The sequence below is a fragment of the Sinocyclocheilus anshuiensis genome, unplaced genomic scaffold, assembly GCF_001515605.1.
Source record: "Sinocyclocheilus anshuiensis isolate Anshui unplaced genomic scaffold, SAMN03320099.WGS_v1.1 scaffold1054, whole genome shotgun sequence".
In the NCBI taxonomy this organism is placed as follows: Eukaryota; Metazoa; Chordata; class Actinopteri; order Cypriniformes; family Cyprinidae; genus Sinocyclocheilus; species Sinocyclocheilus anshuiensis.
The window spans coordinates 380,684-394,620 of NW_015536544.1; the positions used below are offsets into that span (position 1 = coordinate 380,684).

A 13,937-nucleotide genomic window follows, 5' to 3' on the forward strand; every position below is an offset into this window, starting at 1 on the left:
ACATCCTTCAGAGGCGTCACGTATTCTGGATAGTTCACGCTTTCCCTTCAAAACCAGTGAAGAGGCACAGTTTGACATCGAATTGACAGGCACTATATGCCCTTGAACTGAGTGTCTTAAAAAATAAAAAAAAAATGAAAATTTGCAGTTCACATTCTTTACAATGGCACCAGTCAAGCCTCCCACCCGTGTTAGTTCGGCGTGTTTTGCTCACTGTATTGATGCGCTTTATGAAGTTTCCTCGCTCTGAGTCTACTTGCGTGTACGTACTTGTAGTATCCATACACTTCCGGAGACGCGGTGTCAGATAGAGGTAGAACCGTTGTACCAAAAAAATGTAGCTAGAAGTTTAAACCTATGAAGTAACAGTCACATCAAATCAACTCTATAGAGTGGATTTAAAGAGCAAACTAAAGCATTAAATTCACATTCAACCACGCCTACAATAGAGATCACTAACACACTGGAATATCTGAAGTGTTCCCAGAATAAATGCCTCCCTCTTTTCCCTTCCCTTTCTGGAAATAAAGGCTGCATTATTTTGTCTAGAGATTAGCTTTTTCACAGATACCAATATGCTGCCTCATCGGATGCTGCCACCACAGGAGATTTTTCCTCTTTCTTTGTTTCAAGAGGAAACCATCTCAAAAATTAAAGTATGAAAATGAGCCAAGATCACAAAACCTTTCTAAACACCCCCCCCCCCCAGTTCAACAGAAAGGGAATAGATGCTGACGTACAAATCAGACACGCACAAAGATCACACTCCAACACTTTTCAGTTCGTAACTGAATGCGTCTCTGTTTTGCTGGGCTGCGCTGAACTCCCTCTGCTGCGGTTCTGTGCCTCTCTGCAAGGCTAGAATGGAGGCAGGGATTGCGCTGGAGTCAGGTGACTCCAGACCAGCTGGGGGCAGTCACGCTCTAGCTAGGCTCTGATCTCACAGAGCCTTTTCGAAGGACTAGGACCATCCACCGGCTGCCATGCCACCCAAGCCCACTGGGCCTTTCTGGGTGATGATACTCTCTGTGGATTTAAGAAGTCTCTCAAGGCATGGCGCGTTAATCTTGGCTGGACGTGGTCGACTGGGAGCAGACTCTGTCTTACACAGATGGTCCGTGCTGGAGGACACGGAGTTGTCCTGTGTTGTGTCCCTGTCCCTGTGGGCTATTAGAAAGTTCCGAACTGTCCCCAGAGCTTGTTCAGCTGTCAGGGAGCAGATGGGTGATGTGTGGAGCCATTTTAGGTTGGTTGCAGAGTAGGGCCCTGGGGGAGTGAGGTCGCTGACTCTCATTGCTTTGTTACCCATAAAAAGGGCACTTGTGGTGGCAGGGTTTGCAATGCCAGTGAGCAGGGGAGATGTAGATGGAGACAACTGTGAAGTATTGAAAGAGGGAGAATTACTTGAGATTTCAACGCAAACATTTTAAAAGAGGCTGAAAAATCTTTTTAAAAATCTCATTTAAATTGCATGTTCCAAGTTCTTAGCCTAAACATGTCCTTTAACTTTGCTGACTTTTGTCTGTCCTGTGAAAGCTTTCTAAAACTACCTGTTCTTTCCTGTCATTGTTCTTAGCGAACATGAGATGTGTACAACTGTACATATAGATTTTAATCCCTTCTTGTCTGTCCTGTTCCTCTCTGGTCCAGTGATCAAAGTATAATGGGTATTTCAGTCTCTCCTTTTCTATCAGCCTGTCGGTTTTAAGTTACACATGTTCGTGACAGTTCTTCAAGTGCCTTACCTTGGGTTTCTTAGACAGGGTCGTCTCCTCCATCAGTGCTGCAGTGTTGGCTTGGTCGCTTCGTTGATGTTTTATGTGAGGGAACCAGTTCTTCAACATTTCCTCCATTTTCAGAATGATGTTGACATACCTCTCTCTGCATGGCACAGGAAGGACAATATTTAAGAGTCTGGTAACCCACTGATGTACTAAAAAAAACCAGCTTTGAGACTTCACGTAACCGAAAGTGAAAATCTACTGTTCTGTAACACCTCGTTTGGTGTCAGGCGAGTTGAAAGGACACTTAACCGCAAGTACGCTGCATCAAGCATACACAGACACATAAACGTGTTTCTCGAAATGAGAACAGCTCCTGTGTTGATTCACACATGTTTGTACACACACACGTGGCATGGCGTGCAACCATTTCTCTAGCCTCTAAATATAGACATTAGCCTGCAGCAGGGCACTGGCGTCCACGTCACGGGGAAAAGAAATAGTTGCGCTAAGGAGCAGTGATGCAGACACATGCACATGGTGCCCATTGACTCACACCAGCCCCCGACAGATGGTTAATGGGGATTAGTGCAAGTCACATGACCAAAGAATCTGCAGTGGCCCCATTCTCAGTATTTTAAATTTAAACTGCTGCTGCCATAAAAGTTAGTTTTTATATTCCCTCTTCTGGTGTGCCTTTGCATTGGGGGATTTGCCAACTGGCATGATGGAATGGGTAAATGTAGACTGGGGTCAGGTGGTGGGGAGGCATCCACGCCCCCGCTTTGGTGCCTGTGTCTGCTTGAATATGACTTGGCTCAGAGCCTCAATCAGATGACCTGAATTAAGACCCCACCCAAAACCCCCATCATCTTTGTTTTTAGTGGCACGTTTCAGGCGTATTTTCTGCCAGGCGTGTTTTCATGCCACGCAGGTTGCAACACTGCTGGATGTGGCCCAAAGTACACCAACGGACTAGATGTTTTAGACTCTGCACTCACAAAGTCCAATATTCACATGTGAAGTAGCACAATGCAATACAATGACAGAAGACCTGGGCTGCATGCCAGATGCAGTTAAGATGAAACGTAAACGACGCACCTAAGCCCAGCCTGATCATTATGAGGTCATTTGATGCCAGAGAAGCACTGACTCCTCCCAAAGACGACATCATAGACTTTGCACTGTCTAGCTAGAGAAAGACTAATCAATCGAATGACAGGCTACTCCCTCAAGGGAACTGGGACATTTTTAACAACTTGCTTTTGAGTTCTATTCTTGTTTTGATTAGTGGCGGCAGGTCCACACTGGCCCTGTGGCCCCCCTTGCTGCTCTGGACCAAGCATCATGCTGTGAGGCCATGTGTTTTCACATTTCCTTGACTCGTTCACTTATAGCCTCAGAGCCAGACCAGAGGGCATAGAAGTCATTCGCAAGTGATGTGGGAGAATTCAACTTTGCCACTAATGTGTGTAAACACAAAGCACTGAAACAAGATTCCCTCGCAACAAGTTGAAAGTGGATTGAGGTAGATTAAGTAAATGGACACAACATCTATTCGATCGATCCGTGATGGAGTGCTGTGCGGACTAAAGCCCACCCTCAAGCCGCCCAAGAGTGAGGTGAGGAGAAACAGCAGGAAACTCACCCCATGCAGGGATTCTGCAGGACTCCCATTATCCTCTGGATGCGGTCCATGGCCACACTCTCTTGGAAAGTGCTGAGGCCTGAAAAGAAGAAGATACAGCTTAAACTCTTCCTTTTACAAGCAATGCCAGCTTATTGCCTCTGACAGGCCGTGCTACGTCTGCAAGGCAGATGGGTTCTTGTGAAGCCCGTGGGAGGATAGACTTGCAGTCTCTGTGGCCAGGAAGTCCAGTGTCGCCCAGAGACCCTGCATTGACAGTGGCCCCAGGCAGAGCCCCTATAAGCAGGTCTGCCTGGTATGCAACCTGTTTTCTAGCACATGTGGGGTTCTAGCCAATAAAATGTTTAAGTACCCAATATTGCTAATAACATCTGTTAGTGTTTTACAGTAATTTGTGTCCCAACCAGCCACTATGCATCAAGATTTCAGTAACAAGTTATTTTTCTGCCCCACTGAAAGTAAAAACGCTGTGCATTGTAACAGTCAGTCAACCAGAATATTGTGTGGGCGGTTCTCTGTTAGCATGCGTAAAACTAATAACAGTAATACCACGCTTTTCCAGATGGCATCACTTTCACAGTTTTACATTTGACTTGAGGGAACCTTGAGATGTTTCTTAACTTCTACAATTAGTATCTCTTGGTCTAGGTTTGATGTTTAATATGCATGAGGAGTGTGGGCAGTGCTACAAAAATACAAAAATAGGAAATGAAGCAACCTACAAAACAGTGTCACTTGACTAGTTAAAGCAAAAACCGACAGCTTTTAATCACACTTTGTCATCTGGTTTGGACACAGTGTGACGGTGCAGATTTTACAGTAATTATTTGTAATAATAGCCACATAAAATGTTAGAATATTTTATCCCACTAGTCAAGGACACAAAGGAGACAGCCAACCCAAACCCTTGAGCTTATCTCTATAGTGCCTTTGGTATTTCAATCGAGGTCCTTGGGTATTTTTGGAGCTGTGCGGTTTAAGACTTGTATCTTTCAACCATACACATTTTATTATGACTAAGCGAGGTAAAATGTGCCACCAGGAAATGATACGAGAACCTCATTTCATGTTTATTCATGACACATCTCAGTCCCAAATCTCATGACACACTTCTCATACTATGGCCTGCTGCCTCTAGTTTGGTTGTTCTCCTTGTACACTGATCTAACTAGGCAAGGTTTTGGATCAAGGCATATGCAGAAGACTAATACAAACGAATGAAGGATTACTCACGTTCTCTGTATCTGCCAGAGCGGAGGCCATTAAGGATTGAGGACAGTGGGTGAATGTAACACTGCAGCTCCAAGCACTGCAAACAAAGAGCATCATTCAGTATTTCCTTCTTTTGTCAGTTATTTAATGATTAGCTTTTCACATTTTGCATTTCTCAAATAGTTTCTAGAGTTCTGATGTTTTCATTTCAGGATGTTGACAGTACACTTTGTCGGTTACCATAAACAAAAAAATATCACATTAGGACATTCCTTTGTACGGCTCATCATTTCCAGAAGAACAATTACACTGTGATACAAAATAAAATGACTCCTCTACTCTCTCACACATTTGAGCAAATGGAATGGAATGAGTTATCATTGCAATTCTACAAGGTAGAGGAAAACATCCGAGTTTCTTCATTCAGTGGCCTCGTGTGACTCATTCACATTTCACCTAGTAAAAACACATAGAGGAGGGGTCTTCCTGGAAGTGGTTCTGCTTTGAGTATTTTTTTATTATTTATTCTGCTCGGGTGGAGATAGATCATGTAGTAGATAAGGGTGCTTTTCAGAACACCATGCCCCTTCCCTGGCATGCCGACGATTAAAAAAAAGTGGCACATCTCACCTTGCATGCGAACAGCCTGTCTTTCTCCATTTGTTCAGGTGTGAGCTGCCTCTCCCTTTGCTCTGGCACCATGGAGCTCCTTGTTCTCTTTAGCGTCTGCCTCTTTTTGCCTACAGGGCTTTCAGGGCACCGGCTGTAATTGGTCCGAGTCTCTTGTCCCAGGTGAGAATGGCCACCGTCCTCGCTGTAGTCGGTACTATCGCAGCTGGAAGGAGAACTTCCCCGAGAGCTCATGTTCTCTTTGTCCATTACCTCCCCTTTATCTCCATTCCTCTTTGAGAACGACTGGCAAGTCTGGGCCCCCTGGATGACCCTTGAGGAGGGGGATTTTGGCAAGGTGGTTTGTCCCTGCACTTTGGTACAGTCTGGTTCTAACTCACTATCACTGTCCTCATCATCACTGGCCAGCCAGTCAATGGAATATTCCGAATCTGAAGCTGACATCTTAGGAAGCAGGATCTAACCAGCACGGACCATCACTGACCTGTGGGGGAAACAGGGAGTACTTTAATATCCAATTTCCATAAACGTTAATAACAAACACCATTACACAATACAACCTGAGCTGGTGTGAAATTGTCTAATGGATAAAGAATGTTCTCTCTTTCACTGTATTGGTTTGGCATGAACATAAAAGCACAAACTCAACCATCTGTTTCAGACCCATTTGCGAGGTTCATAGTCTTGCAGATACCAGCGGTCCAAAATGACAACTTAAGCACACATCTCCAATCAAACCCTTTGGGATTCTGAATTCATGTAGGCTCAGACCAGCGTGTTTTCCAGACAGACCACATGAGACTCACACAAACACTAAAGATAAACAGCGGCCATAAAAGACGTACTGCTGTTTCACAAACAGTGCAGAGAACTCATGAAACTGACATTTATGATTCATTCTTATGTTTTCAACGACAACACAACTACGTCTGTGCATTAACAGAACCAAAACCAAATCTAAAAAGAATAATATATGTTAACACGTATACATGCTTTTGACCTTAACCTTAATTAACCTTATAAATAATATTGTCGCAACAGGGGGAGACTGTCTTTATTTATTCAAAGCTAAGATGTTTGAAATAAGATTTTTTTTTTCTGCAGTCTATTTGGAACAAATGTGTGTCCTGTACAGCACATGCATTTGTTTGATCTGATTGCACCTAATTACAAAACACTTGAGAATGTAGCCTTACAGGACTAGAAGGCTGTGACAAAAAAAAAAAAAAACAGGTGACAAAAAAAATAAATAAACAAAAAGCCCTATTTGTTTAATGACACCAGAACACCGCAACCATGGTGACCACCATTTGACATGGAACAAAGGACCTAGAAATAAGCTGTTTTAATAGTGCCATTCCTTCTGTGGTCTTTTATTAATAAATTGCGAAGACTCATGCATTACCTAAATGTAAAAGTAAATTATTTTGTGGGCTTGCTTTTAAAAGAGGGTGATTTGAAAATAGTCCACGAACACACAGCTGGTACCAGATCTGAGGCCTTGCATATTGCCAGTAAAAAAATTTTTTTTTTGTATTATCAATTCCATCAGTTCTTTGTAATTCATAATAGACAGGCCTTGAGGAATATACATAAAAGGAGTGTTTAGTCATCATGTTTAATGAGGCAAGCCATGAATCTTTGCAAAAGGCACATGTTGTACAGAAGCAAATGCTTTGTGCTTTCTCTAAGGGTTCTGACCACTCATGTATTTAAAGTGGAAGGCTTCTTATGAATCAACAGAATGTGTACATGATGCACATTCGTAAAATTACATACTTATGACTAAATGAATAATAAACATATATATATATATATATATATATATATAAACTGTATTGTCAGGTGACCTAAAATGTGCTTCATGTTGTAACATCTAAATTATTAATTTTTTTAAATACTAAAAATAGTAACACTGAATAAGTTTTATATAACTGACCATAACTCAACATATAATACAAGTACTTAAAACTATATCAATTCCTTCATTGTCATTGTACAGCACAAAGAGATGTTTTGTATACAGACATTGCATTAAACCTAAATATATAGTTATAGATAAATGTACAATGCACTACATAAACTGTATATGTAACACTATATACATCAGCAGTGTATATACTTTCACATCACTTCGGGAATCAGTCCATCAGCTGCTCGGAATCATTGCAAACAAATGGACTGCTGAGCCAGAGTTCTGCCCTGCCAATAAAGCCACATTAGCCTATGTAATAGCTCTACCTCAAGCACGCGACTAATTGGCTTTATAACGGTCACAAAGATCATCCTTTCCAAATGGACATAACTGCTGACCAGCATTTTCTTGTCAATACCAGTTTCACCAAAAAGTTTAATCAAACAAAACGACTGCCGTTAGCGAACAAACTCCTCTTTCATATCGAAAAACTGCCTACATGGGATACTTTTACAAGGGTTGTCGACAGCCGGGGACGCGGATGAAAAGGCCCTTTATTAGTTTGTGCTTACCGGTAAATTGCCAAAACAAAGAAAATCATCGAAAGCTTATGTTTACGTTTAGCTACCAAACGTAGACAAAGCGGGCCTGTGACTATTATTTAATAGCGACATTTAGCGCGACTACAAATGTAGGAAGTCATGTAAACGAGACGTGTTTCTTGTACGCCTGCCAGTAATTTCGGTTGCTATGGGCAACACGTATATTAATATTAAAACATTGTGAAAGAAAACAAAAGCCTTATGAATTAATGTACCTGTCTGATAACTGAGGGTGGGGCCCTGATGATGACTAACACCTTAATACACCCTTCCAAGACAAGACCACCGCAATTTTGGCTTTTTTAAACATATTACAGAATTTGTATTAAAACGAATACGGAGCGGATACGAACAAAGCCAAAAACTATTTCTAAAAACACAATAGACCGAATCATGCTATCATATTGGCTAAATTTAATGCTATAAATACGTTAATGAGTATTAAAAATTATATTTAGATTAGAATAAAATAAAAGAACAATTTTCTCCGTTTTGCTATAGGCGGATGCCTCTTTTCACGCAGCGGCGTCTTAACATGTCTTACATACAAATACATTGAACTTTATATAAACGCAGCGGTTTTCCTATATGTGTGTGTCATTTACTCCACAAAAACACAAATTCAGAAGCGATCGCCGGTATTTAAAACGCGAATCCTACCTCAAGCCGGATGGGACGAATGGTCGCACACTGTCCTTTGTTTCAGCAGTACATCCAAACACAACTGGAGCGCCTGTCGAGTCTCTGTTGAGAGCTGTGCGTGGTTTCAGTGATGTAGACCTGCAGTTGTGTGGCCCCGTGTTACTTCTCCCAACGCAACGTGTCTGAGAGGGCGGGTGCAAAAACGCCGAGCTTTCCGATTTGTGCGTCCAGACCCGTATCTGACAAATAGAGTTTGCGTTGGAAGCAAGCTTCGGCTGATAGGGGAGACGAGCTTACATATTAAAATGATATGCAAATTGACAAAACACGTGGACACGCGGATCGGTTTCATTCCAACAGGCGGACAGAATGTCAAACTCCGAGCGCTTTTTTTTTTGTTATTCACAGTTACTTACTTTGTTTTATACCTCATTAGCTTGGATGGGATGACGCCACAGATGCACCTCCCTCTCGTATATTACGGTTAGGTCGCTTTTAAAATGTAAGACGTTTGATTAGCGTATATGCTGCAGCCCTGGCGTGAATAAAGGGGGAGTTTGGGAGGGTCTGACCCCCCTAATTCAAGGGGTCGCCCCCCCGCCTCAAAGGAAGTACAAGTTCATATATTTTTACACGTACAATTGCTTCAACAGGGTTTTCAAAGGTTTCGTACAGGTTTGAGGGCATATTTTTCACCTGTAGCGTCTACAAATAGACGCTAGCAGAAATTATATGAGCCAGAATGGGTAATCACAACAACAGCTCTGTTTCATGAAGTAGCCTATGTTGGAAAAAGTTTACTTTATTATACATTTACATATCTCTAGTAACATCATAAAAATGTTGGTGTTGTTGCATATCTTTTAGAATATCGATGTTTTGCTAACTGCGCTAAAACTGGCAGCTAATTCAAATGAACCTTGACAGATTGCGTGACGAAATTGCCCATGCATTTAAATTTAATAATTTAGGAGACATTAAACATTTAAATAGTTGATGCCTCTGATAATTCTCACACTAACTAGTTATAAAAACAGAAAGTGGTGAGACTAGCCTATACACACACACACATAATGTTTTTTAGATGTTATATATGTTATACTTAAATATGTAAATTTTTTATTTTTATACATCATTTGAATTATGGAAATGAGAATTACAAAAAAAATCAAGTAATTTCATGACAATTTGGGGATGAAGGTGTACCGTAACTGTCAAATATATATATATTTATATATATATATATATATATATATATATATATACATTGTTCCTTAAATAGCCTTCATTTCCATTTACAAATATAGTTATTTATTTATTGGATTTTGATGTTTTTCATGATAGTGACCTATGGACTGGGCATTTACGACTTCTAGCCCATATTTAGGTCTATTGATTGTTTCGCAACTGTAAACAGACCAGTGGAAACATTTGCATGTACTACAAGCCAGTGACACATATGTCTAAGGAGCGATTCAGTGTGTACATTGCTGCTGTCGCTCTCTGTATCACTGGATTCTGGATACCCAGGAGCCCCATAGCGGGGCTTATCCTTACCTGCCCCTGACCGACTGCAGTGTGCACAGCTGGTCGTACGTGGACCAAGTCGAATGAATGAATGAGACTGAACGTGATAAGACACCGCATTCTATTTCGTGTTGGGTTGCACACGTGATGCCTTTGCGCTCGCGCTGTTCTTGCATAGCCGGTGGAGTTTCCATGGTGAGGGGGGCAGGGTGGAAAAACATTCCAAAGTAGTTCACTTGCTGTGTTAAGAATGTTGTACTCTAAAATGTTGTTTCTCTAAAAGCCCCACAGCAGGTGAGGTTGTGTGGCAGTATTCCATCACGCATTATTCGGGGGACTTTGGTCCTTTCAAACAGCACGAATGTGAGGAAAATGACATTCCTGGTGGTCTGCGTCCACTGGTATTTTCACGCTCATGCCGTAGTGTGGTGAGCAAGTTGGTGGCTGTGACGGTAAAGAGCAAATAAGGACTCACAGTCACTCTGTCTCTCTCTGGGGGGTGGGATCTCTGGTTGGAGTACAGACAAAGATTCAGTGCCTGGAGCCAATGAGTCATAGTCCTCCTCCCCTGAAAACGTGAGCACATGTGAGAAAAAAACCCACCCATCTTCTGTCTCTCGGCTTTGCACAATTGAAAATCATAATTGATGTGAACAGAATGTTTCTTCTATCTCTCTCCCACTCTGTTCCTGCCGGTATTTGACAACCAGGAGAACATTAACAAAACATTGTGGGTTTTGAACTGAGCCAAAGACGCCACCCAGATGGATTAGCGACTGGGTACAAACCGTTCTGGTTTTAATTGCAGACTATCTTCTGGGAACGTGCCCTTTTGTGGCCAGTTATGGCATGTTCAGGCCAATTTATAGGCCAGCTTGCTGTGACTGTTCCTCGATAAAGGTCCATTCACATCAAGGACGATAACGACAGCTATAACTATAAAGTTTTATTGATCGTTCTAATACTATGAAAACAGTGGAGTCCACAAGGATAACAACACAGAGGAACGAAATTGTTGTAATCACTTAAGGTTTGGTCACACTTACCATGGTTCTGTGAAATTTTGCAGACAAAATTCAATCATTTCGATACGAATTCACACAATCTGGAGTAGATTTCGCTCATGTTCACTTGAATTTGCCTTGCCGACCAACAGAAACCTGCTTTGTTTGAAAGTGACTTATTCATACATTGCTAAACTATTGATAATAGACAAAGGAACTTAACGAAATTTAGTTAAAATATTGCTAATGTACTGTAAATGTACTTTTATAGAACTTTTTTCCCAGTGGATGAACAATAAAACCATTGACAGCCAATCAGAATCAACCTGAATTTAAAGAGCTTGAAAATTTAAAGCACCAGACGACAAAACTGTAGTGCGTGCTTATAATGAACAGAATGTTATCATCTTTTGGTGTAGATGCTTATATAGTTATTGTTACAGTTATTGTTATAATTATCGTTTAAGGTCTGTTCACACCAACGGCGATAACTACTATAATGATAACTATAAAGTTTTAGTATTTATTCTAATTCTTCGAGAATAGCAACGTCCACACCGCAACTATAACAATATTGACACAGGAACGATATTATTGGAATCACTTTTAAAACTTTTTTTTTTCAGCTGGTGAGCGATAAAAACATTGACAGCCAATCAGAATCCACTTAGCTTTAAAAAACTTAAACATTTAAAGCAGCAGACAACATAATTGCAGTGCATAATAAAGTTATCTAGAGAGAAGAGTGACTTTGTGGATAAATATATGTATATATACTGTATATGTATATGCCCACTTAGCTTTAAACATTTAAAGCAGCAGACAACATAATTGCAGTGCATAATAAAGTTATCTAGAGAGACTAGAGAGAATGTGGATAAATATATGTATATATACTGTATATGTATATGTTTAATATGTAGGCCTATATAAAGAAACCTCCTCTCACTTTCAGCTGCTTTTATTTCTAACAAATGTCTTACCGTGTAAATATTTGTTTTAACATAAAAAATTAAACAACTGAAACTAAACATGTTTCACAGGCACTTTATGAACAGAAATGGAATTTAGGTGAATGTGCAAAAATTGAAAACTACATGCAGTTAATTTAGATAAGATACGTGTACTACGACTTTTGAGTGTTACATTGAGAGTTATTATATTATTCTGTCAGTATATCTGTTTTCAATATTTCTGTTCGTTTACACTGCCCCCTAGCGATAGCTAGCGGTAACACAATAACCACTTTAAAACTAATGAGCAGGTTATGGAGTGAATTTTGTGCCAATATTAATCAAACAAATCCAGCGTTTTGTAAATAAACACAATCTGCTTTGCAAAGAAAAAACAGCTGCTGTTATAGTCAAACAATAAATAAAATATGGGAAGAAAAGAGCACTCACTGAATATCTCGCTGCCTGTTATTAGCGTCATCATAGGGGTGAACTCTGTTATATTTGCGTATAGGAAGAGATTGATGCATAGGCACAGTTTCACTTTTATGCTTTGGGGGGCACCCACCCAAGCCCCAGCACCCCCTAAACTCCACCTATGGATTGATGTCTTGCAGAGACATGTTTATGCGTGATGGAAAATGCATGTCCACCCAACCAGGGATGCAGTCTAAAAGTTGCGTCTGACACTGAAACAGATTCTTTTTTTTTTCCTACTAAGCATAGTTCATGTTTAGGCCTTCTAACAGTGCTGATGTGCTTTTACAACGAAGGGACTTCAGATAAAAACACGAACAAAATTCACAGTCCCATTTTGCTCAAGTGAGAGTTTAAGCAAGTGACTTTAAAATGCGAACCATATCAGTATTTCAGCCAAATCACAGACTACGGGTAGCCTAACTACAGTATTTTATTCCAAGTTTTGGTTGCCATAATAACCTTTTTAAAGTTATGTTGCCATTTGTCCTGAAATTATTATTATTATTATTATTATTATTATTGTTAATCATATTGGATGTGCACTTGTAATTATCTACAAGTAAATTTTTTAGGAAAAATATAGGCATGCTTGCAGATAATATAGCAAAAATTTAAATGTAAGCTATAATACATTTTTATTTGTTAATAACATGCATTTGTCTAGAAACATTAGGATACATTTGTCCTTAAGTATGTTTTTAAGTCTATTATTTCCGTAATTAGGCTACTTATAAAAAATGTTATGCTAGGAATGCATAATAGCCTATATGAACAAGTTGTGATATAAATTTCACCAATGGGTGTCGCCAGAGCTCCGGCTCTTGCCCTCATACCTTCACTGTTGTGACTGGAGGGAGTCCCCCAATCCCGTTCACGTACTGCATCGCTAGTCATCAGACAGACTGTAGATGTCCCGTCCCGTCCCGTTTGCAGCAGTCTGCCTCAGCACCTTGCCTACCCGACATGCCCTTGGATATTACCGGCCCTCCTCTTGCGAGAAACTACTGTAGAAATATAGAAACCACTAAACACTAACAGAGGACATCGCAGTAGGACGGAGCGCACCTGGATTCTTGACACTTTTACACTGCGTCTGATCTAAAGGATTTTTTAGTCGGTATATACTTTTTTGTTGTTGTACCGACTTTTCCCAAATCGACTTGTATGGATGTATCATGGCTACGTTCGCATGCAGGGTGCAGTTCTTAGATGATACTGATCCATTTAATAGCACAAATTTTCCTGAGCCGACCAGACCCCCACATTTCACATTCAGAGAGGATATTCCGCTCATCAATCAGATCGCTGGAGTCCACAGACTTCTGAAAGCCCCACACAAGGTATGACAGACACCCCTAAAGCAGACATAGTTGTATCCACTCTCTGTAAATTACTGTGTTTATTAGAGGTATTTACATCTATATCTGATGCAGTGGCACAACTATTTTGTTATTGCAGTAATTCTGGAGGGCATCATGCAGTTTTATGGCAAGCCTTTTTAACATGTATTGCCTAAAACTTAGAACTAGCATTTATATTTATGTCATTAGTTCTTATTTTCTGTTTACTATTAAATGCTTGAATAGTGACTAGTATGTTAATG

At 40.5% G+C, this 13,937-nt stretch overlaps 1 protein-coding gene across 2 annotated transcripts; it reads right to left on the minus strand.

The window, feature by feature from the left end:
* Window positions 1-712: 712 nt before the first annotated feature.
* On the minus strand, window positions 713-8,838 carry ciartb (circadian associated repressor of transcription b). 2 transcript variants are annotated; one of them, XM_016499311.1, is made up of 6 exons: window positions 8,787-8,838; window positions 5,212-5,695; window positions 4,603-4,678; window positions 3,370-3,448; window positions 1,746-1,881; window positions 713-1,375 (listed from the first exon to the last, which is right to left on the minus strand). In XM_016499311.1, the coding sequence occupies exons 2-6, from the start codon at window positions 5,653-5,655 to the stop codon at window positions 962-964; spliced, it is 1,149 nt and encodes a 382-aa protein (XP_016354797.1). In that variant the 5' UTR covers window positions 5,656-5,695; window positions 8,787-8,838; the 3' UTR covers window positions 713-961. The 2 variants fall into 2 exon arrangements, with proteins under 2 accessions (XP_016354797.1, XP_016354788.1); XM_016499302.1 differs by lacking the exon at window positions 8,787-8,838 and adding an exon at window positions 8,389-8,772.
* Window positions 8,839-13,937: the final 5,099 nt, after the last annotated feature.

What these genes read in the sequence shown, in the direction of transcription:
- ciartb (XM_016499311.1), bottom strand. Translation starts at nt 5,655, where the DNA reads ATGTCAGCTTCAGATTCGGAATATTCCATTGACTGGCTGGCCAGTGAT. An exon ending in CTCTGGCAGATACAGAGAAC is followed by an intron (nt 3,449 to 4,602) that starts GTGAGTAATCCT and finishes TCTTCTTTTCAG; the next exon opens with GCCTCAGCACTTTCCAAGAG. An exon ending in CCCTGTCTAAGAAACCCAAG is followed by an intron (nt 1,376 to 1,745) that starts GTAAGGCACTTG and finishes AATACTTCACAG; the next exon opens with TTGTCTCCATCTACATCTCC.